The 21,880-nt window shown below is 35.9% G+C and overlaps 2 protein-coding genes across 2 annotated transcripts; one reads left to right on the top strand and one right to left on the bottom strand.

The window, feature by feature from the left end:
- Nucleotides 1-339: 339 nt before the first annotated feature.
- On the top strand, nucleotides 340-14,681 carry LOC133859395 (DNA repair protein RAD4). Its single transcript, XM_062294790.1, has 14 exons — nucleotides 340-489; nucleotides 1,229-1,300; nucleotides 1,434-1,555; nucleotides 1,779-2,084; nucleotides 2,186-2,278; nucleotides 3,085-3,177; nucleotides 3,293-3,394; nucleotides 6,207-6,256; nucleotides 7,747-8,520; nucleotides 10,525-10,897; nucleotides 10,988-11,182; nucleotides 11,289-11,441; nucleotides 13,186-13,395; nucleotides 14,152-14,681. Exons 1-14 carry the CDS (start codon nucleotides 447-449, stop codon nucleotides 14,548-14,550), a joined length of 2,985 nt encoding a protein of 994 aa, XP_062150774.1. The 5' UTR covers nucleotides 340-446; the 3' UTR covers nucleotides 14,551-14,681.
- Nucleotides 14,682-16,637: 1,956 nt separating this feature from the next.
- Nucleotides 16,638-18,880, bottom strand: LOC133859394 (HMG-Y-related protein A-like). The gene is made up of 2 exons (XM_062294788.1): nucleotides 18,707-18,880; nucleotides 16,638-17,318 (listed from the first exon to the last, which is right to left on the bottom strand). Exons 1-2 carry the CDS (start codon nucleotides 18,755-18,757, stop codon nucleotides 16,815-16,817), a joined length of 555 nt encoding a protein of 184 aa, XP_062150772.1. The 5' UTR covers nucleotides 18,758-18,880; the 3' UTR covers nucleotides 16,638-16,814.
- Nucleotides 18,881-21,880: the final 3,000 nt, after the last annotated feature.

Below are 21,880 nucleotides of genomic sequence, written 5' to 3'. Positions count from 1 at the left end.
AGGGAAATTTTGGTCCACATATTTTACCCAAAAAGAAGAACAAAATTTTTTATAATGTATAAAATTTTACACGACCGACATATAAGATTGACATGTATCACTTAGTATGTGAGAATCACATATTGTTTTAATAACATATAATTCTCACAAGCTTTTTTTAATAGTATTAATAAAAAAAATATGTGATTCTTACATGTCTAAAGAACACATATTTTTTTTTTTATGTGAGATGAATGTAATTTACTAAAAATCGATTTGGAAATTTTTGTCCAAAAAAAAAATTACTTTGACCATCATGCCTTAATTGGTGTTTATGCATGGTTGCAAACAACCTCTTCGCGGTTGCACGTGGGTCTTACAGGCTCACACGCGACTCATTTTGCGCATGATTGTTATTTTGGGCGCGCCTCTCTCTCTCTCTCTCTGCGCTCAACAGTTCAGAAAAAATGCGAACAAGGGACGGGTCCAAGCGACCGAAACAATCTTCAGGTACTTCACTTTCTTAAGCTCTAACAATATCGTAGTTTCTTTTTTGATGAATATATCGTAGTTTTCTGTCGTTGTGCTTTCTTTTCAGGGATATGTTTGTTTTCCAAGGAAACAAGAGGAAATAGAAGAAATAAAAAGGAAATTTACATATATATTTGATGTCTGATTCTGGTTTGGTTTCCAGAAAGTGAAGAGACCCCACTTCACCTGAAGCAAATTGATGTATCATGATGTCCTGAATTTGAGACTTGAGAAGTTAATTTCTTTATTTCCCACACTTTATAGGCATCCAAAAAGAGATATAATGCTTGCATTTTTGTGGTTAAATTTGAGTGTAAAAGAATTGCTGGAGTGAGGCAAAGAGATTAAAAACTCCTGGGGTTGCTTGAGATTGCTTTATAATGTTACTGAGTGATTGTATCTTTTTAGTAATGTTATTTGTGGTGGCTGAGAAAATGGGGAGAAAGAAGAGAAACTGAAAATTTGAATTTTGCAATATTGATGGTATGAAACAGGAGAAACAGTATTCTGTACTTAACCTAGCTTCAAAAATTAAGTTGGGTCTGTTGAGTTGTAAAGTTCATCGTCTTTTCCTCACTCTGAAATTAGATGGTTAAACATATTGTTTTTAAGAAATGATAGCTGCATGTGCATTGAGATTTATGTACACTTTCATGGTAAATCCTTTTCCTCTTTATACAGTGACTTTGTCACGTGGTTGTTTGTGCAATTTGAGCAGGTATGAAAAATGCAAAGAAAGCTCTTCATGATTCAGATAGCAGAAGCCGTTCCGAGTTGCTCAATGACAGTGGTATATCTATATATATATATATATATATATATCCTTAAAGCTTTTGTTAGTTCAAGTGTAATGCATCTCAGGCAAGGGTTGCAAAAGCACACCGTGTCATTGAAGTGTAATTGACATTTGTACTTGATTTCAGGAACTCTTGCTGACATATCACAGGAGGCTGTTGGCAGACTTCTAAGACGTGCCAATAACCGCAACTCTTCTGGGAAAAAGAAACGTGATAATAACCCCAGACAACATGATTCAATTGGCACAGTTGGTCCTGTTAACTTCTTTTGTTTCTTGGATATAGTAACGATTTGACTTGATATAATCCCATATGGAACCTTCGGCGTAATGAGTGTGCATATACATCTTCATTCTTCGGAGTTTGATTTGCTGTTTGCGTAGTTTATAGCCATTAGAGAAATTGAATCTTCTCTCAATTTCTAAAATTTAATACTTGTTTATATTTTGTTTTATTATATTTTTATTTCAGCCAGAGAGTGGGCAAAAAAAAAATGACAAACTAGATGTGGATCCAGGAGCCATATTGAGTACTTCAAAGGCTGAAGGTTGCGGTAGAGATGCAATTGGAAAGACTGCAGGGGAAGAGAGATTTGACAGGGGAAGTTTACAGAATACTCTTTCAGAAAATAGGGAAGAATTGAATGACTCAGATTGGGAAGATGGTTCAATTCCTAATTTGGATTCCACAGACAATCTTCCAGTTACTATTGAATTTAGTGAGACAGCAAATTCTGATAGAAGGAAACCTGTGCGTCGATCTTCTGCTGAGGATAAGGTGAATTACACATTTAAAATAGTGTTGGACATGGGATTGTCTCATGAAAACTTTCTCCCACTAAGGATAATTAAGTTTTCAGTTCCCCCCTACTGGTGCAGGAATTGGCTGAGCTTGTGCATAAGGTTCATTTGCTTTGTTTGCTTGCACGAGGCAGATTAATTGACAGGGCTTGTGATGATCCTCTTATTCAGGTTGTCTCTTGTTTATTTTAATGATCGACATCAGCATTGTCATTTTGTATAACTACATTTAAGGTTCTCAGAAGTCCATTTCCATCTGCATATATCTTATTTCTCATTCTACTGTAATTATGTTACTATTACATCTGGACAAGGACCCATGTTTCTTATGTTTTATGCTAATTATTATTCATTGTTGTTGTTGTTGTTATTGTTTTGTATCGGAGTTCATAATACATTGCATCATGGAAGGCAGCGAAACCCTTCCCAAAATTTACCTCTCCCATGGTTGAAACCAAAGCCTCTGTTTATAAGATGTACAGATACTAGTTTGGTTCAAGGGCCAGTTATTCCAAATAATGCTTGTTAGATATGTATGGTCTATAACATTCATAAAAAAAGAAGATATGGATGATCTATAATATTTTTTTTATGTTTTCAGTCTGTTTACTTTTTTTGGATTAGTACTTATTTTTGCCATATCAAGTGTTTACTGTCTTGAGCAGGAAACTGCTTGAAAAGTTGTACTTTTCTTGTAATCGTTAGGAGAACTTTTATACACACTCAGCGTACTTAAGAATTCTACTCTTTTCAATAAAATTCTTATTACTTAATAAAAAAGGACTTGTTTCTTCATTGTTTTTAACGTGTTGCTGTCACCTATCAAGTTTTTTTTTTAACGTGTTGCTGTCTAGAGCTGAGAGTCTCTTCGTTCTTCTCTCTCTCTCTCTCCCCACTTCCAAGTATTAGTTCTCTTATCTTTTTTCATTTTGTGGTCACCCTTTGTTATTTCTGAATAAATCTACTTATTGTGGCAGGCTTCTTTATTTTCTCTTCTACCAACACACTTGCTGAACATATCAAAGTCCACACATCTTACTGCAAATGCTTTGCATCCCCTTCTCCTTTGGGTATGCTTTTGTTCACTCATTCTGTATTTCATTTTCTTGTATAGTATTGGCTGTCTTAGGTTGTACTTTCATGACATGTCACTTGCTCTGTCTTGTTTGATGCCTAAACTTGCAGTTTCAAAATAACTTCCGTGTTAGAAGCCCAACCAGTGCAGAGAGGTCATTTGACTTGGCTTTGGCCTTTGCTCTTGAAACTCGAGAAGGGACTCCGGAGGAGGTAGTTTCTTAATCTCTTATGACAAAAATCTTTTTGAAAGTCTATTGGTTTCTCCTGAATTTTATTTTTTCCTTTGTAGAGTAATCTTCTTGTGTTAATGGAAATTAGTGTTGGTGAAGTACTGGAGTTTATCATCAAGTGCCTATTTAGTAGTTTTTTAATTACTTCTATGGCTGTTTGTTTCTTTTCTTGGCCGCTTTTGCGAGAAAGTATTAAACTTTAGACGTTTGTAAACTGATTTCCTGGAACAAAGTTTGATCAAATTTATCTTGAGGTTTTGAATAAAGATGGATTTATCATGATGTGTGTAAATTGTGAACAATATCATACATGTGTGTAAATTGTGAACAAAGAGCCTGTAGTTTATGAGATTATATTGCAGACAAACTGAGGGCTTAATGACATTAATTAATTTCTTTGAATTCAATTCCTGGTGAAGTACAAATTGGAGAGTTGTCAAGTGCAAATCCTTTTTTGATAAGTAATTGTAATTCAATTTATTAAAAGCGCGGAGGGGCGTAACCCTTATACACGAGAAGTATACAAGAGAGCCCCTAAATGGGACGAGAAGACAATAAATTTAAAAAGTCTACATAAGTAAAATCATTCAAGTAATGATGTGACGCTATCCAAATATATAACATATTAAGCAAATGCTTCTGTAGCTCCACCATTGATGTATCTACATCTTCAAAGAGCCGCGCATTCCGTTCCTGCCAAATACACCACAATAAACACAATGGAGCTAATCATCATGCTTCTTTAGCACGACCATACCCAACTGACGCACCTCAACTAGTCAACAACTCCAACACCGTTCGTGGCATAACCCACTCTACCCCAAATAAGATAAGAATGTAACTCCAAAGATCACGGGCGACTTCGCAGTAAAAGTAACAGATGATCAATAGACTCCTCATTCTTCTTACACATACAATACCACTCAATCACCACGACATTCCTCTTACGCAAGTTATCATGCGTCAAAATTTTACCCAAAGCTGCTGAACATACAAAAAAAGCCACCCTAGTCGGAGCCTTAACACGCGAAATACTCTTCCACGGAAATGAAGGGTCATATTTCCTAAAAAGCACTCCATAATAGGATCTCACCTAAAAAAAACCCCTTTTAGAGGGGTTCCAAACTAACATGTCGCCCTCTCCATGTCGAATCGAAGTGGAGTAAAGCTGTTCGAAGAAAGAAAGAACCATCTTTATCTCCCAATTCTGGATATGCCTCGTAAAAAGAACATTCCATTGAATAACTCCGTTATGAACGACCAAGTTATCCACCACTATCGCATCTTTGTTCCTCACAATACTAAATAGAACTGGAAAGCACTGCTTCAAAGATTTATCCCTACACCACCAATCATGCCAGAAACTAATATGTGACCTATCCCCCACCTCAAAACGAACAAAATTATAAAACTTCTCCCATCCCCTCCTAATATGTTTCTACACACCCACTCCAAAGGAACTCGACACCTCTTTCGAACACCACCCACCCTTTAGGCTCTCAAATTTTGCGTCAATCACCAATCGCCATAAAGCCTCTCTCTCCCTACCATATTTCCACAACCATTTACCCAGAAGAGCTTGATTAAACTGGATGGAGTTGTGAACTCCCAACCTACCTGAATGCAAAGGAGTACAAATCCTGTTCCATTTCACTAAATGAAATTTGGCCTCATCTCCAATACCACCCCAAAGAAAAGCCTTTTGAATATTATCAAGATGATTAGCCACCCTCACTGGAATAGGAAACAGCGACAAGAGATATGTAGGAAGATTGAAGAGCGTACTTTTAAGAAGAGTTAGCCGCCCACCCTTTGACAAATACATTTGCTTCCATCCAGCCAACCTCCTTTCCATTTTCTCAATAACACCATTCCAAATAGACATGGATTTGTAAGAAGCACCCAATGGCAAGCCCAAGTATGTCAAAGGCAAAGAAGCGACCCGACATTCAAGTAGGTGAGCCAACCTATCAACATCCTCTACCGCACCAATAGGAACAACTTATGATTTTCCTAAGTTAATCCTTAAGCCCGAAGCTGCCTCAAAGCATTGAAAGATACACCTCAGATGTCGAAACTATTCTTCTTGCGCACCACAAATAATAACGTGTCATCAACAAACAATAAATGATTCACAACTAAAGCCTTGGACTCCCTGGATCCCACTGAAAACCCTGTCAAATTGCCCTGATCCAAAGCGGCAATTAGCATCCGGCTCAAAGCCTCCGTAACCACCACAAACAATAAAGGAGAAAGAGGATCTCCTTGTCGCAAACCACGAAATCCTTGTGACAGCCTTACCCAAAAAAATAAAGGGGGGGGGGGGGGGGGGTTGTGGAAGACTAACACGATATAGAAAGTTGGCTTAAAATATGTGGTGGATAAATTTTCAGCTAAATCCCAGAAGAGTTTTCCAGTTACCAGCCAATTCTTTGGCATTGGCGTTACTTTGCTTTTTCTTGATTTATTTTATTCTTAGTTAAATAAAATGTTGGAGTCAATTTTCTTGCTTCTTTTTTAGGCAGTGTATGTGCTGTTGGATCTGATGCATCGTTAACTGTTTGCATAGCAGTTGTGAGGTATTCTCACTTTTGTTTGCTTGGATGATTCTTCTATTTTCTGTGCACTTGGATATTGGGAGAAGGGCTTATATATGATAAACTCTACCTTTCACATAATTAGCAATGCCATTTAGATTGGGTTAACTATGCTGTTGGAAGAAGGAAATTTCAGTTTATGTACAGTTAATTCTCTAAAGAAAAGTTACAGGGTCATTTTTTTCTTTCTTGCAGATTGTTGCACTATCTGTGGCACTATTTAGAGCTTTGAATCTTACAACCCGGTATGGCATTTGTTATAATAAAAATCAAAAGAATATATCATGCTTTCTATTATAGATGCTTTTGAAGAATGAATATAACATTGTTTTTATCTGCATTTGAAGAATGAATTTAACATTTTTTTAACTTCTTGATGTGTGAAACTTTAACCTGGAGGTTGTTCCAGGAAAAAAGAAGAAGAAGAAGAAAACATAGCATATTAGACATCCTCTGCACATACCGACCTTGAGATGTCATTTCAGCATCACTTACTCTCCAAAATGCCGATTTCATCAAAAGATGAGGTCCTTGTAGCCATTAATTGAGCCTAACATTTTTAATATGTTAGGGTCACGTTTATTATTCATATAGGATTCATTGCGGAAAAACCCTAACCAGAGACATGATTAATTTTAACCATAACTCTAGTGTAACAATCTAAGTTTGTTTTGATTCAAACCTGTTTTAATACGTACATGTTTTTGAAGAGAGAAGATCTATCTACAACATTTTGATAATTATTGTTGAATAGTTTAATTATGCACTGTATTGGTATTGATTTGAAGAAGCAATTTTGGGGAAGTTAGGAAGTTAATTATGATTTATTATTAACTTCAGATTCCTTAACTATTTAGAACAGTTTCATGCACATGTTTCTTAGTCATAATGCTTCTCATGTAATGAAGACATTGTTTGCTGAAGTATTGAAAGCATGACATGAACCAAAGAGATGAAATGAAGTTTAGGTTATGTCATGCTTGGTTGCTGATTGAGATATATATGTAAGATATTAGAGGTAAGTCTTAAGATATGAGTTTTCCACCTCGTATACATTTCAGATGTTGAGGCCTATTCCCTTATAATATTTTGCTTAAGCTGCACTTAAGAAGCCTTTCAGGCGTAGAGTGCAAAAGTCATGGAGTAAGACCTAATGGATGTGTGTGTAACTTACCAATTAGAAAAAGAAGTGATGTTGATGATTTAAAGATCATGAATTTAATGTTTTAGCTTTTGATTCCATAGATGAACTGGCCAATTGGTTGTCAACAGCCAATAAAAATTAAGCCACTTGTACTTGACTCTCAATGTCACTAACTCTTCCATTAAATTCTGTAGGTGTGTATTTGCTTGATTATCTTGATCTAGATATGTTATTAACCCATGGGCTTGTAAATTTGCTTCTGTGTCTCCATTTGGATTACATATCAAAGGAGTGCTGCAAAACTACTCCTAGTTCAACTTTGTTAAGCAATATTTGTACATTAAGACATAGTAGAGATCTACGCTGTTGTAAGTCCTATTAAAGCTCAGGATGACGTTTTTTTCTATCTCTTGACGTGTGTTGGTTACTTTTCAATAATGATAGTTAGTGAAAAAAAATTTTGTTAGGTTAACTTCTTTTCAATCTTTCCTATTATTTTCTGGATTTTTGATTCTTGGAAAACTTCATCTCTTATGTTAGTTTGATATGTGAAGGGTGTATCTTGTACTGAGTGCATACATTTGTTTTCAGGTTTGTGTCCATTTTGGATGTTTCTTCATTAAAACCAGATGCTGACGAGTCTGAAACTTTCAGTCAAGATGCTAGCAGATCGAGTAAGGGGATATTCAAGACTTCAACCCCAATGGTAGCTAGGCCACAACAGGATTCTGTCTCTCCCATTAAATCATTTTCATGCAATGAGAGAGGCAATATCTGTGAAACTTCTCATAGGGGTTCATGCAAAAGTATGGACCGCTGCTCAACAAGCAACATCACTCAATCCAAAGATTCTCCTGTTATTAGTGAGTTGGATGATAAGATGTCAGATTCATTAGCTTGTGAGGCAGGACATGGTATCTCTGAAACATGCCTTACCAAGAAATCCAAGAGACCAAAGAGGAAAGGAGATCTTGAGTTTGAGATGCAGTTGGAATTGGCTCTTTCTGCGACAACAGTTGTGACTGGGGAGAGCAAAATAGAGCCGATTGCGAGAGATTTGAACAGTAACTCGTTGAATTTCTCTTCTCCTCTGAAAAGAATGAAAAGAATTGTAAGTGAAGAATCTCCAACTTCTTCCCAGGCGATTTCTACTGCAGTTGGCTCAAGAAAAGTAGGATCTCCTTTGTATTGGGCAGAAGTATACTGCAATGGGGAAAACTTGACAGGAAAGTGGGTGCATGTTGATGTTGTCAATGCAGTTATTGATGGGGAGCAGAAGGTTGAAGCTATGTCTGCTGCATGCAAAACATCTTTGAGATATGTAGTTGCTTTTGCTGGGCAAGGGGCTAAAGACGTGACGCGCAGGTTTTGCCTCCTTATGTTTGCAGTTGTAGAGTAGAATTGCTTTCTGATTCAGTTGTATCCTGCTTACCTTTCTTGATACCATCAGCTTTTATAGGAAGTTTTTTGCTGATTGCATTATTTTTCAGTATGATGTTGGTCATGTATCATGCCAGAAAATAAATAAATAAATAAATATATATATATATATATATATATATATATATATATACAAAGGAGAAAAATAGTATGAAAAACAGAAACTACAAAAGTAAATAAAAAAGAGCAGAGGATTTTAGCTGGAAAATTTCAAGTTCTCATAATATAGCAGAATGTGCATGGGTAATTTCAAATTACTGTTGTGCTTAAATCTATGCATTTTGCCAAATAATGTCCATACTTAAGTTTAGAGGTCTCCAGTAGAATGTGGAGATTCATACTTATTTTACAACAATGCCTATTGCCGTAATTTTGAGAAAACATGGGATATTTTTTTGATGAAATCCTCCAAAAAAGAAAAAAGAAAAAAAATCTGTTTATAATGCCTATCAAACACTTAGGTCTTCAGTGAACATTTTAGCTTGGAGACACCAGAAATTATATTATATTAAAATGTTAGCTCTAACGTATTTAGTAACTTGATCTAGAGCCAAATGCAACATTCATTTTTTAAACTATGTACCTATACTGATGTGGCTTAATTGAGCTGCAAGAAGTAAAATGAAAATCTGATTACTGTTTATGTTGCTGTTGACTAAATGACTCTTTTGCATGTATTCTACCGATCCTGAATGTTATAGACAACTGCAATTGGTGGCAGGGATGAACATCAAAAAAGAGTGAAAGAGAGAGCAGGAGGATGGGCTGGAAGCATCTGATTCCTAAAAGAGTTAGTATAGGCATGAATTTGGTAGTTTAGGCACTATTGTGGTGTACGACTTCCATCCTAATGGGTTTTTCACAAATTTCTGGGGTGGAGTAGAATCTGTATTCACGAGGCTTCTATCTAAATTACCACGGAAATCCAAAATCCTTGAACCTGATGATAACTCTGCATTTAATTTACTTGCGAATTCAGGGCATGGTGTCCTAATTGACTTCAGGTAGAAGTAATGTTTACCAAAATATTATTTGCTACCCAACGAAGCTAATTGTTATTTGTGTTCAATACAGGGTTGACAAATCTAAGATGTTAGGTAGCTCTAAGGAATTAATGAAAATAATTTCTTTATCTGCAAACTTTTATTTGAGGTCCAACTCCAAATAGTGTGTTGATTATGTAAAAAAATTTGTTGTGGTGAGCTGGGACTGATCCAAGATGCCATGGTAGGGTTTAGACAGTAAGTTTTCTATGGTGGTTGCAAGTTACAGTAAACCAAGAAACCTGTGATTCCCTGATGAGCAGAGTTACTTGTGAATTTTTGTTTTTATTCCCTCGTGGACTGGATATTTGGTCATCTTTAATTGCCAATTACAATTACCTTTTCTTTCTCTTTTTTTGGTGACAAGAACAAGTCATTCGCAAAATTTAGATTACAAAGGCACTTAATGTTTGTGTTTTACCTCACGTCAATGCCCCAGTGTTTGTCATTGATGATTCTTGAGCTTTCTTTATCAGATACTAGTGTCTCTGCTTATTAACACACACATACGTATGTACCTGTTATACCTCACTTGCCAACATGTGCTATATGCCTGATTCTTGCCACGTAAATGACTAACAGCATAAAAAAGGGTTTGGTTAAGACTTGCTTCAGTCATGCTCATACTGGAATGCTCATTTTCGGAATTTTTATGCATGACTAGTTTCCTGTAGTGTTTACAAAAAACAACACATAAAATTTTTATGAGGAATAATGTCCATGATTGTGACATTATGAGTGCAAATAGCATTACAAGATTCTCTTTTAATCCCTTTACTTAAGTTTATCAAATTGCTGTAATAGTTTTCGGTACAGGTGAAATTGCTTTAAGCAATAGTAATCATCTCATTACCCAGAGGTGGTACTAAATATGAGCATATTACAGGTATTGTTTGAAGTGGTACAAAATAGCATCACGGCGAGTTAATTCATTTTGGTGGGATGCGGTGTTGGCACGTCTGAAAGAGTTAGAGGCTGGAGCCACTGGAGGAATGGTCCATATGGAAAAGCAACAAATTGAGGCTTCAACTGAGCATGAGAAAGTAAAAGCATCAAGAAAGTTGGATAATCCAACTCTGGATGATGTTCCAGGCAATGCCATATTTGGGAAGTCAAGCCTGGAAATCTCAAAAGAGTATGGCAAGAAGATTGGTGTAGAATCTTCTCTTAGCAATTCTTTTGTTGCTACCAGGAGCGCTCTTGAAGACATGGAGTTGGAAACTAGGGCATTAACTGAGCCTCTTCCGACCAATCAGCAGGTAGAGTGAACTGCTATGGTTGGACTGACATGGTGGTAAAGTTTCAAAATTTTGATTTTTTCTTAGTAAAATTTGTTTTACCATTTGCAGGCCTACAAAAACCATCAACTTTATTGTATTGAAAGATGGCTTACTAAGTATCAGATACTTCATCCAAAGGGTCCCATTCTCGGTTTTTGTTCTGGTCATCCAGTTTACCCACGGAATTGTGTGCAAACACTCAAGACTAAAGAAAGATGGCTGCGGGAAGGGCTGCAAATTAAAGCTAATGAGCTTCCTGTAAAGGTTGATTATGGCTTATAGGATTCTACTATTTTTTCTTTGTTAGAGTTTTGAGCTCTTATTCTAGTTAGTTTATATGTTAATTTATTAATTTATTCTCTCTGGCTAGGAGTTAAAACGTTCTATAAAGCTTCAGAAAGTACAGGTTCCTGAAGATGATGAGTGTGGTGGGGTCAACTATGAAGGAACTATTGAACTTTATGGAAAGTGGCAACTAGAACCATTGCATCTGCCTCGTGCGGTTAATGGCATTGTGCCAAAGGTGAATTGCTATTCCACAGAATTGGTTGTTATTGAAAAATGCAAATCTTGTGGAAAAAATATTGAAGTAATATTTTCTGCTTTATAAGCAGTTGGCAATTCTTATCTTGCCCAATTATTTTCTGAAAATTGTTGTTTCATAGCCTTTAGTTTGGATGGGGGTACAATTGCATGTAGACATGCTTTGATATGTCGTGCAGACTTTGAAATGCCAAACCAGAATCAAAATGTAGTTTAATCTCTTCATAATAGCTTATTAGATAATTCTCATATTCATTATAGGAACTCAAACCTGTTTTGCTACAATAACAAACTTAGATTTGTCTAAAAATATAGAAATGGTATCCATTTTGCATTGCCACGGACTTCTTTTTTGGTGATTACAGCCTCTGTTTTGTTATTGGGGTCTTGTAGGCGTAATAGCTTTTATAATAATCCTTGATTAAGTTTGGACTCCCATCAGTATCTAGGGGCAATATGTGGAGGGTGGTTTCTCAAATTAGAATCCTGATAGCTAAGCCTTATGCTTACTGCACAGTGCCAAATCCGTTTTTTTTTTTTTGCCATGCACCTATTCTGAATTTTGTTTTGCTCCCCCTTGTTAGAAACAGTATATACCTTACAGAAGGAAGTTGCTTAGTTGGGTTGTTGTCCCTTTAGACTTGGATTTAGTTCATGGTCAACCAGAACATTAGTTCTTTTTCTCTTATTCGTTCTTTTTTATTTTATAAGCAGAGAACAATTGTATTTCTGTGTTATTTTGGACAATATATTGACGTGACTAGGTTTTTCCAATTGCATAGTCCCAAGTACACTCAAACGGTAATAAATGGTCAACAAGATTATCTGCAGGCTCTACTAGTTTACTATTAGTGCAAATTTGTGAACTAACGTAGTATAGACACCTGAATAAGTTAGGCTTGTGATATGTTGTATTGGCGGGATTGGTTTGGATATTATTCTCAGTTGTCCGGTGTCTAGCCTTTCTTCATTTGTTGCATACGTTTCTGTTGGTGCTATATTTTTTAGTAGGTCCGTTATAGAAACTTATTTTTTTCACTCACTGGCATTAGGCTTTCCCCCCTCTATCCTTTGTTGTTTGTTTTCCCCTTTTTGTTGGTACACTTTTTTATGAGTTATGTACATTAACTTAGCTTTTAAGGGCCCCCCTTCTTGTATATGGGCTGCAGGATCGATTCTTTAGGTTCATGATCGGGTTATAACTTATAAGCATATTTCTGTAGGTGATCTAACTATGACTAACTGAGCAGACATAGTATAGTTTTTCGTTTGGGATGCATCAGACTAAAGTATTTTAAGATGTACTTGATGTGTTTACTTGGGAATTTTGCTGTTGACTTTTATGATATTGGGCAAGGGAGGATATATATTGGTGTCAATTTTAAATCTGATTAGATAAGAATTCTCTGCTGCCTATGTTCTTAGTTGAAAAACAAGATCTAAGGCGTGAAGATTTGTGCTTGAGATTATACGTTGGCTTGCCAAGATTCTCTACCAGTTTATATGTGGCAAAAGTATTTGTATCCTATAATGGAGAATTAGCAGTAGAACATTTTTTTCCTTTCCTATCCCTCTGCCTTTCTCTGATTATCCAAGTTTTTGACTTATGAAATGCTACTTTTGTATGGACCAGCTTCATAAAGCGGATCCATTTCTGCTTGATTCTCCAGCTCTTTATGAAGCTCTATTATCACTTACAGCTAATTTCTGTATTGAACACCTAGAATGAACGTGGTCAAGTGGAAGTTTGGTCTGAGAAGTGCCTCCCTCCTGGGACGGTGCACTTGAGGTTACCGAGGGTGTTTTCTGTTGCCAAGAGACTGGAGATCGATTATGCGCCTGCCATGGTTGGTTTTGAATTCAGAAACGGACACTCGCATCCCGTCTTCGATGGTATTGTGGTGTGTGCTGAGTTCAAGGATGCAATATTAGAGGTAAATATTCATATTGCAGTTTTATGGATTGGGTTAGGGCGCTTGAGAGGACTTAGAAACTTCTAGGATTTATTTTATATTGTGGTGATTAATACTGTTCTCTTTTCCCTTTTCCTCTGTAAAATTCCATGGCATACATTTTTGTTTTTCCGTGAAATATGTTAGTCCAGAGTTTTTAACATATTTGATGGCATGCAAGTTGTTAAATAAACTTATCAAAAAAAAAAAAAAAAGAAGTTAAATAATGTTATGAATTCTGTGTGGAAGATGGTACATTCGTGCCTTTTGTGGTATCTTTGGATGGAAATAAATAATAGAAGTTTTGAAGATCGTGACAGAATTTTAGAGGAGATTAAGTCTTTCTTTTTCTCCTTTGGTGATTATTTTTCAGGATTTTATAGTTCTCTTTGCTCCTAGTAGTTAGGTAGCTTTTCTTGTATATTCCATGTGTACTTTAGGCAATTTACGCTTTTAATGATATCTTGAGTGCTAATCAAAAGACGAGTCCTGCTGATAATATCAACTTTTTTTTGGGACTTAAGACAAATAATTTAGAAGGAAGAGTTCGTACTTGTACATACTCAAAAGATGCTTTTTATTTTTCTTCATTTTCTTCCACTCAAGAGATTTCTTCCTGAATTGCCCGAGAACTTCTCATAACATCCTTACATTTTGTTCCTGAATTCCAAGTTACTAACTCATTTTATCTAATAAGAGGTCTTGAATCTTAATATTTATTGGGTATCTTTTCTGCAGGCATATGCAGAGGAAGAAGAAAGAAGAGAGGCCGAAGAGAAGAAAAGGAATGAAACACAAGCCACTTGTAGGTGGTATCAGCTTCTCTGTTCCATCGTAACTAGGCAAAGGTTGAACAACCGTTATGGCGACAGCTTGTCATCACAAACATCCACTGACATCCATGATATGAATAAAAAATTAAATGCATCAGTCGGTGGATGTCAGGAAGACAAGCAATCTATTGTATGCCAGCAGCAAGAAGACATACATCAAGCTAAGGTGGATGCTCCATCGGCTGCCCTGCCTGAAGAGCATAAGCACGTATTCTTGACAGAGGACCAGATTTTCGATGAGGAGAGTTTGGTGATGATAAAGCGATGTCATTGTGGATTTTCCGTCCAAGTGGAAGAATTGTAAAGCTGTTCTACGTAATTAGTGTTATGTTTGTTTCCATATAAAAAGAATTTATTTCAGCATTATCACCCCACCAACAAACCTCCATTTAAGTTGCTTATGAAATGGGAAAAACGAATTATTTATATCTTAAATTGATGGAAAAAAATGAAATTGGTGAATTGCCTTCAAATTCTAATTCAAAAAATGATGATAGGCATAATGATAAATTATGTACTAGTTGTTACACAAAATAGAAGAATAGGGAGCTACTCAAAGTGATAAAAGAAACATGAATTTTAAAATTGCAGAAGAATTTTGATAGAGATAGAAGAAAAGAGACTTTCATGTGTTTTAAACTGGTCTAAAGTGGGCTATATAAAGTGTCAATTTAGTAGTTTGTGTATATATTCATTAATGGACATGCAACTATCAAAATGTTAAATGTTACATACACGTCTAAGTGAATATTCCTTAACGTATCAGTAAAAATCACAATTAAATTTTGGATGAATCACTATTGAATTTTGGATCCAATGTGATTTTTATAGTCACGTTGAGGAGTGTACAATTGGGAGTAAGTTCTTAGAAGTGGATGTAGCAAAAAATTACTGTTAATTCAACGACCATTAAAATCTGATCATTGATGTTAACATACACTTAATCTTGACTATTATAATAAATTTATAATTAACCGTTATTTAATTATTATCGTTAGATCATAATTGTCAGTAATGATTAGATCAAATTTACTTTAATCTTACAGTTAACTTTACTAACAGTTAAGTAAATTTAATAATTTATTTTTAAAAACAAAAAAAAGAAAGAGAAGAAGAGAATTTAGTGGTTGTTAATTAACTCTTAATCTGTACAGTAGCAGAAGGTTTAAAGGGACTGGAGGGCCAAATTGAAATTAGCTGAAAATAGGCCTGATGCAAATTGAAATTAACCCTTGTCATTCGGTAGGCGGCTAAAACGTACGATTGGAGTTGTGACAAATGGTCAGGCACTTTTGCCTCCAAAAGACGTTTAAAAACTCTCAAGCCCGCAAGTTGCCTCGAGTTCTCTCTCGTTCACCTTGTTAGATATAAAATTAAGCAAAAAATTTCATGATCCAAATTATGGCTGCATTTGCATTGCCTTATTTAGAATATTTAAACGTCATCAAGAAAGAATAGACAATCGAAAGTAGAATGCATTTGAAAAACCTTTAGCTAAAATAGAAAAAAATAACGTGAATTAACTGTTTTATATCAAAATTAGAGAAGCGGATGAGCAGGTCATGAAAATAGCCATTGTATTCGATATCCTATCCGGACAGTTCTCTTCCAAATTGGATCGGAAGAAATTACTTTACCAATCTATTAAACTGATATATGCCAAAAATATATATGATTCTCAAGTGCATTTTTTAAAACACGCATCGAATATCTCAGAGGCCAAGAGAGAGAAGACTTGCATCAAGCTAAGTTGCAACATCTATAAGACTATGCACTATTCCACGAATTGCCTTAAAACGTATACAACGATGAGCTTTCAGACAATGACAAATCTGCAATGGATATAGCAAGTTGTGGGTCAACGCTCGTAGGAGTTGAGAGCGTTCATTCATGGCTGAAATCCAAATTTCCAGGGTCCATAATGCACGTTGAAAGCATGATGGTAAGAAGTTAATTCAAGCGAACTATGCAAAGGTTTATATTGACAGAAACCATTTTCAACCACCTCCGGCCCCCACATGAAGTCACGAATGCACAAGTGAGCCAAAGACCCTTTGACAAAGACACACACACAAACACACCTACGGCAATGGATAAAGACAAGACCCTCACCCTATTAAAGAGGCGGATTCTTCAATTCGTACAAGATTTGGAAAAGGTCCCGTACGTGGTTCTTTCAGTTTCAGATAAATCTCCAACCTTTTTAATTCATTAAAAAAAAAAAAAAAAAAAAAAAACCTGCAACCTTCCAAACCCAGCACCAAAGAGCAAGAACACCATTTATTAGCAAACAAAACTCACTTGCACATTCTCAAATTCTAGCCCAATTAAATGAAGAAATGCATGCAGAATGATAAAAAAAAAAACACAAGTAGACAAATAGCTCGAGCATCATTAGAACCAGCCATATCTTCAATTAAGATTAGAAACCAACAAAGCCTCAACAGCAGCTACATCACATTGTACATGCAATTACACAAAGCGCATAGACTAGAACACACACCAACCCAATTCTACAAGGGAGGAGGACATAAGGGCGTACAACACCACTAACACCATTAAAGAGTCTTATTGTTGAACACTCACTTCAGTCATTGGAGCCTTCACCTTTGGAGGCCGACCCCTTGGCTTCCCAGTAGCCGTCGAAGCTGGCGTTGTTGCTGTCGACCCTCCCAATCCTCCACTAGGCCTTGCCATCTTTCTTGGCCGCCCTCTCGGCTTCCCGCTACCTGTTGAGACCTTCACCTTGGGTGGCTTTGGAGGTGCATTTGGGTCCTTAGGTGGGCGACCCCTAGGCCTTGCCGGACCCAAATCGATGCCCAGTGGCAGCGGAACCTTTGGCTTTGGCGGCCTGCCACGGCCCCGCTTAGGAGGCGCATTTGGGTCTGGCTTCATGTAGTTGTTTTTCAAAAATACCAGATCTCCACTGTCTTTCAATTTGTTGAGGTGGTGTGTCAGGAGTGTTGAGTGCCCAGCAGGCAAGTCCCCATATGTCGACTCAATGTGCTTCGATATCGATGATTTATTCGAGCCATTCTTCTCGTTTAATTCTTCAATTGCTTTCAAAATAATCTGGAATTCCAAAACCCAAGCATTATCAGAACTGGTTATCATTCATTTTTTTTGTTTCTCTTTTGTCTTGCGTGATAAAAAGTTTTTTAAGTGTTGTTGGTATAAAAAACCAAGTGTGCTTCAATATTGACGATTTATTAGAACCATTCTTGTCATTCAATGCATCAAAATTGCTTTGAAAATCATCTGGAATTCCAAATCTCAAGCATTATTGGAAACGATTATTCTTTGTTTCTTTTATCTTTTTTGCCTGGGTGATAAAAAAAAGAAAAAGAAAAAGAAAAAAAGGTGGTGTTATTAGCTTAAGGGTTGGTATCAAAAACCAAGTATGACAAAATTCATTTCACTGCTTCAACTACTTTCAAAATCATCTGGAATTCCAGTACTGAAACTGTCAAACATCATAATAAATTATTAGTCATTCTTAGTACTTTCTTCTCCTCTTGGATGGGTAATTCTAAAAGGTGGAATTATTAGTTTGAGAGTCGGTATCAATTGCCAAAAAGTACGATGCAAATTCAGATTGATGGGGAAAAATTATGAAATCGAGCATGAGATGTGCTAAGAAAATAGCGTTAGTTAAAAAAGACGTTGGATTCTTGAGCAGCAAAGTTTGTTTTTTTTTTCTTGGGAATAACGAAAAATTGAACTAAAGTAACAAGAACGAAAGCATTTAAAGATAAAGAATTTGAACGAACAGTAGCTCAATTATGATCAAGAAAATTTAAATTGAGGGTCTAAAGGGAAAAAGAAAAAGAAAAAGAAAAAGAAAGGATCTTTTATTTATTTATTTTATTTTTCAACTTCATCAAGAACTCCAATTTTCTCTTCAATAATACCCAAGATTGGAAAGAAGTCGCATGAAACAAAGAAATATAGATCAACTGGAGCACATTATGATGAGAACTAGTAGAAAATGAGGGTTAAAAAGAAAAAGGAAAGAAAAAAAGAAAAAAAGAAAAAAGAAAAAAAAAAAAAACGGGAACTTTTTTGAATTCTTCAGGAAACCCATTTCAAAAAAAATAAAATTCAAAGATTAAGCACAAGTAGCAAAACCCAAATCAATGGAAAACCAAGAAAATTTAGATCCTCTAGAGCCCACTCTTGACAAAGAAGATGAAAAACAAGGATTAAAAGGACAATTATTTTTTAAAAAACTCTTCCAAAATCTCCATTTTTTTTAAAAAAAAATTAAACCAAAACCCAAATCATTGAAATCCAAACCAATTTAAATAAACCAGAGCTCAACCCAGATGAGAAAAGTAAAGAACTATAAGTGTCAAAATGAAAAAAAAAAAAAATAATAATAATAAAAAAAAAAAAAATAATAATAATAATAAATAATTTTTTTTTTTTTTTGAAAGATTTGTGGGAGTAGATTGGTGTACCTCTGGGTAAGGAGGGAGTGATTTAGGTTTATTAACCTCTTCAGCCGCCATGAAAATTGAGAGAAGCTTTTGCTTTTGGAGGCTTCACAGAGTCCTACCCCCAACTCAAAGCACAGAGAGCTACAGCTACAAACAACACAGCCTTTGTTCAAAACCCACAACCCAACTGTTTGATTTGAAGGTTGGATTTAAAGCAATAATTGCAAAAAAAACAATTAAAAACAGTTATTTTTTTAATGGACGGCTGAGAATACCAAAGTGGATGACGATCGGACGGCTACGGGTATATCAGTAGAGGTACGCACGGATCGATGACGTGGGGGTTACTTTATTGTTAATTAATTTGAATTTCGTTAAACTTTGAAATGACCGGGCTGTCCTTCTTTAGTTCTTTTCGTTTATGGATGAGGTTTTTGGGTAGCTATCGTGTGGTCCCCTGCTCACCAACAAAGATATTAGGATCGGAAATTTTTGTGATCCTATGCATGTAGGGTCCGAAAATGGACCAATTGGTAAACAGATTTGAAACTGACCCTCGTAAGTTCGAAACTCGTACCTGAACATCTCCACACGTGCGGATTGTTGGGGTTTAGGACCTGTATGGTCGGTCGAGACGTGATTTATAGGGGACGAGAACCCGTCCCCCACCCGCCACTTTTCATTAAATTTTTTTTTTTTTTTTTTTTTTTTTTTTTTTTTTTTTAATTTATTTATTTAAAAGTAACTTCTGATGTACTTTTGATGTTACATCATAAATTACTTTTTGATTAAAAAATTATCTTTTAATCAAAAGTGCCGATTGGAGGACGGAAAAACGTCCCTCCCAAATCATTTTCCATGGTCGATCACATAGATTTTTATCATTATGCTTTTTTATTCTTTTTTTTTTTTTTTTAACAAAATAACCGGAACTACCATACATAAATCTAAAGAGACCCGAAGGCAAATGCAGTGAATGGAGACACATCGACACCCTATCCACTAAGCCAGAAAAATCTGACTTGAGTGCTGCCTACAAATAAACAAATATTACAATGACAGATATTTGAGCTACTCTTTAACAGTAAAGCACCCATAACAAAGAAAAGATGGCTGATTTAATTAACAAGCTATAAAAAGTTCAGTAAAATCTGTAAATTTAATAGACAGATTTTCAAAAACTACTCTAAAAAAACAGAGAAAAAAATAACTACATAAAGCACCCAACACAAGTCGACGTCGAAAGAGAAACTGCGCGTCTTTCAGGAACCGGCGAAAAAACATAGATTTGGCCTCAAAAGTAGATGTAGGAGAAGAAAGCTCAGCCAAACTTTCGCCGATACATTAGTCGTAACAAAAAACGACCGTCTATATTTTAAATATAAAGTAAAATTGACAGTATTTATTAAGATTTTAAATTGATGTATTTAATAGTGTATATTATATTATATTATTTAAAATTTTCAATAAACACTTCAATATTACCGTTGTGTACACACCAAAAAATGAATATTTCTCATTTTTATTTGAACTAGAGATGATCTTTATCCATTGCGAAGATAAATTGTTTATATTTTTTGGGTGAATTATAAAGATACTCATAAATGTTATTAAGTGAAATTACTAATTAGTTTTTATAATTTTATTTTAAAGAACTTTAATTATAACCTGATTAGTCATTTTAAAAGAATAACACTTTTTAATTCTTAAAAAAAAAATGGCTTGAAAAACAAACATGCGCAAATCAAGAAATAGTCCAATCGGATGTACTTGGGTGATATTTATGCTCTGTTTGTTTCGACGTATAATGATTTCTGAAAAATAATTTTGGTATTTTCCGGTGTTTGGTAGGGGCAAAAATAATAGTCAACCGGAAAATAATAGTCAACCATCACCGAAATTCGACAGCATCCGATCAATGTCGCCAGATTCCGACGACGGAATCCGGCCATCTTTGCCAGAATCCAGTCAGCCCAGATTCATGCGACCGTATTCCGGCCATCTGGCCGGAATTTGCCAGAAAGGTCAGATTCCGGCCGACTGGCCGGATCTACCCAGAACAACCGGCCGGCCGGATCTGGCCAGAACGGTCGAATTCCAGCGGTTCTGGCAGATTCCGGCTAGTATGCCGGAGTCCGGCCGTTCTGTGTCGGAATCCGACAGTTTTGGCCTAAATCCAATAACTTTTGGCCAGAATCCGGCCAACCCAAATTCCGACAAAACTGTTCGGATTCCGGCCTTTATCTTGGATTCTGGCTATAGTAGTCGGAATGGCGGAATCTAGTAAAAGTGGTCGGAATCCTGTCGGTCAGTGACGAAATCTCGTCTTCGGTAATTTTTATATTATTTTAGATTAATATTTATATGTTTTGAATAAAAATTGATTTTTATAAGTTAATATGATTGAATAAAAATATTAAAAATATTTGTAATTTTTCATACGCGTCAAACACCAAAAAATGCTTTTGGCGAAAAATATTTTACAGAAAAATGAGTTTCCTGAAATCATTTTACGACGGAAACCATTTTATGTTGAAACAAATGGAGCATTAATTGGACTCCTAGAATGATATCTATGCCCATATTTTGCCTTTAAACTTGTATAGCGGAGGAGAAAATACAAATGTGATCACAATGATATGCAATAAGCTTTATTTGATATAAAAATGTTACAAGAGTTCTTTGTGGTATGCAAAAATAATAATGTTCCGTTTGTTTTGACGTAAAATGATTTCCGTCGTAAAATATTTTCGACGAAATCATTTTAAAAAAAAAAAATTTCTCAAAAAAATTTTCCGGCATTTGGTTCGCACGAAAAAATTATGAAAAGAGAAAATGCAACTGTTGCCGAAATCCAGCAACGTCCGGTCGCCGTTGCCGAATTTCGGCGAGACCGTTTGGCCAGATCCCGGCCATATTCCGGTCGGAATCTGGTCCGCTGGCATCCAGTGACGATGGCCGGATGTCGCCGGATTTTGGCGCCGGTAATATTCCGGTGGCCCGATGTTGCCGGATTTCGGTGCCACCTGGATTCCGACGATCGACCATTGTCAGATTCCGACAATCGGATATTAAACGTGTGTGTAAGGACGAAGAGTTTAATTTCGGAAAACAATTTACTGTTTTTAAAACCGTAAATCGAAAATAATTTTCGTTGACCATTATTTTCGCTCCTACTAAACACCGTAAAATATC

This window comes from Alnus glutinosa, chromosome 2 (assembly GCF_958979055.1).
Source record: "Alnus glutinosa chromosome 2, dhAlnGlut1.1, whole genome shotgun sequence".
NCBI classification, from domain to species: domain Eukaryota; kingdom Viridiplantae; phylum Streptophyta; class Magnoliopsida; order Fagales; family Betulaceae; genus Alnus; species Alnus glutinosa.
Note: the sequence above shows the minus strand (reverse complement) of the source record. Positions and strands in the feature narration are given on the sequence as shown.

What these genes read in the sequence shown, in the direction of transcription:
- LOC133859395 (XM_062294790.1), top strand. Translation starts at nt 447, where the DNA reads ATGCGAACAAGGGACGGGTCCAAGCGACCGAAACAATCTTCAG. An exon ending in GCTTTGAATCTTACAACCCG is followed by an intron (nt 6,257 to 7,746) that starts GTATGGCATTTG and finishes ATTTGTTTTCAG; the next exon opens with GTTTGTGTCCATTTTGGATG. An exon ending in TCAAGGATGCAATATTAGAG is followed by an intron (nt 13,396 to 14,151) that starts GTAAATATTCAT and finishes TCTTTTCTGCAG; the next exon opens with GCATATGCAGAGGAAGAAGA.
- LOC133859394 (XM_062294788.1), bottom strand. Translation starts at nt 18,757, where the DNA reads ATGGCGGCTGAAGAGGTTAATAAACCTAAATCACTCCCTCCTTACCCA. An exon ending in CACTCCCTCCTTACCCAGAG is followed by an intron (nt 17,319 to 18,706) that starts GTACACCAATCT and finishes TTGGAATTCCAG; the next exon opens with ATTATTTTGAAAGCAATTGA.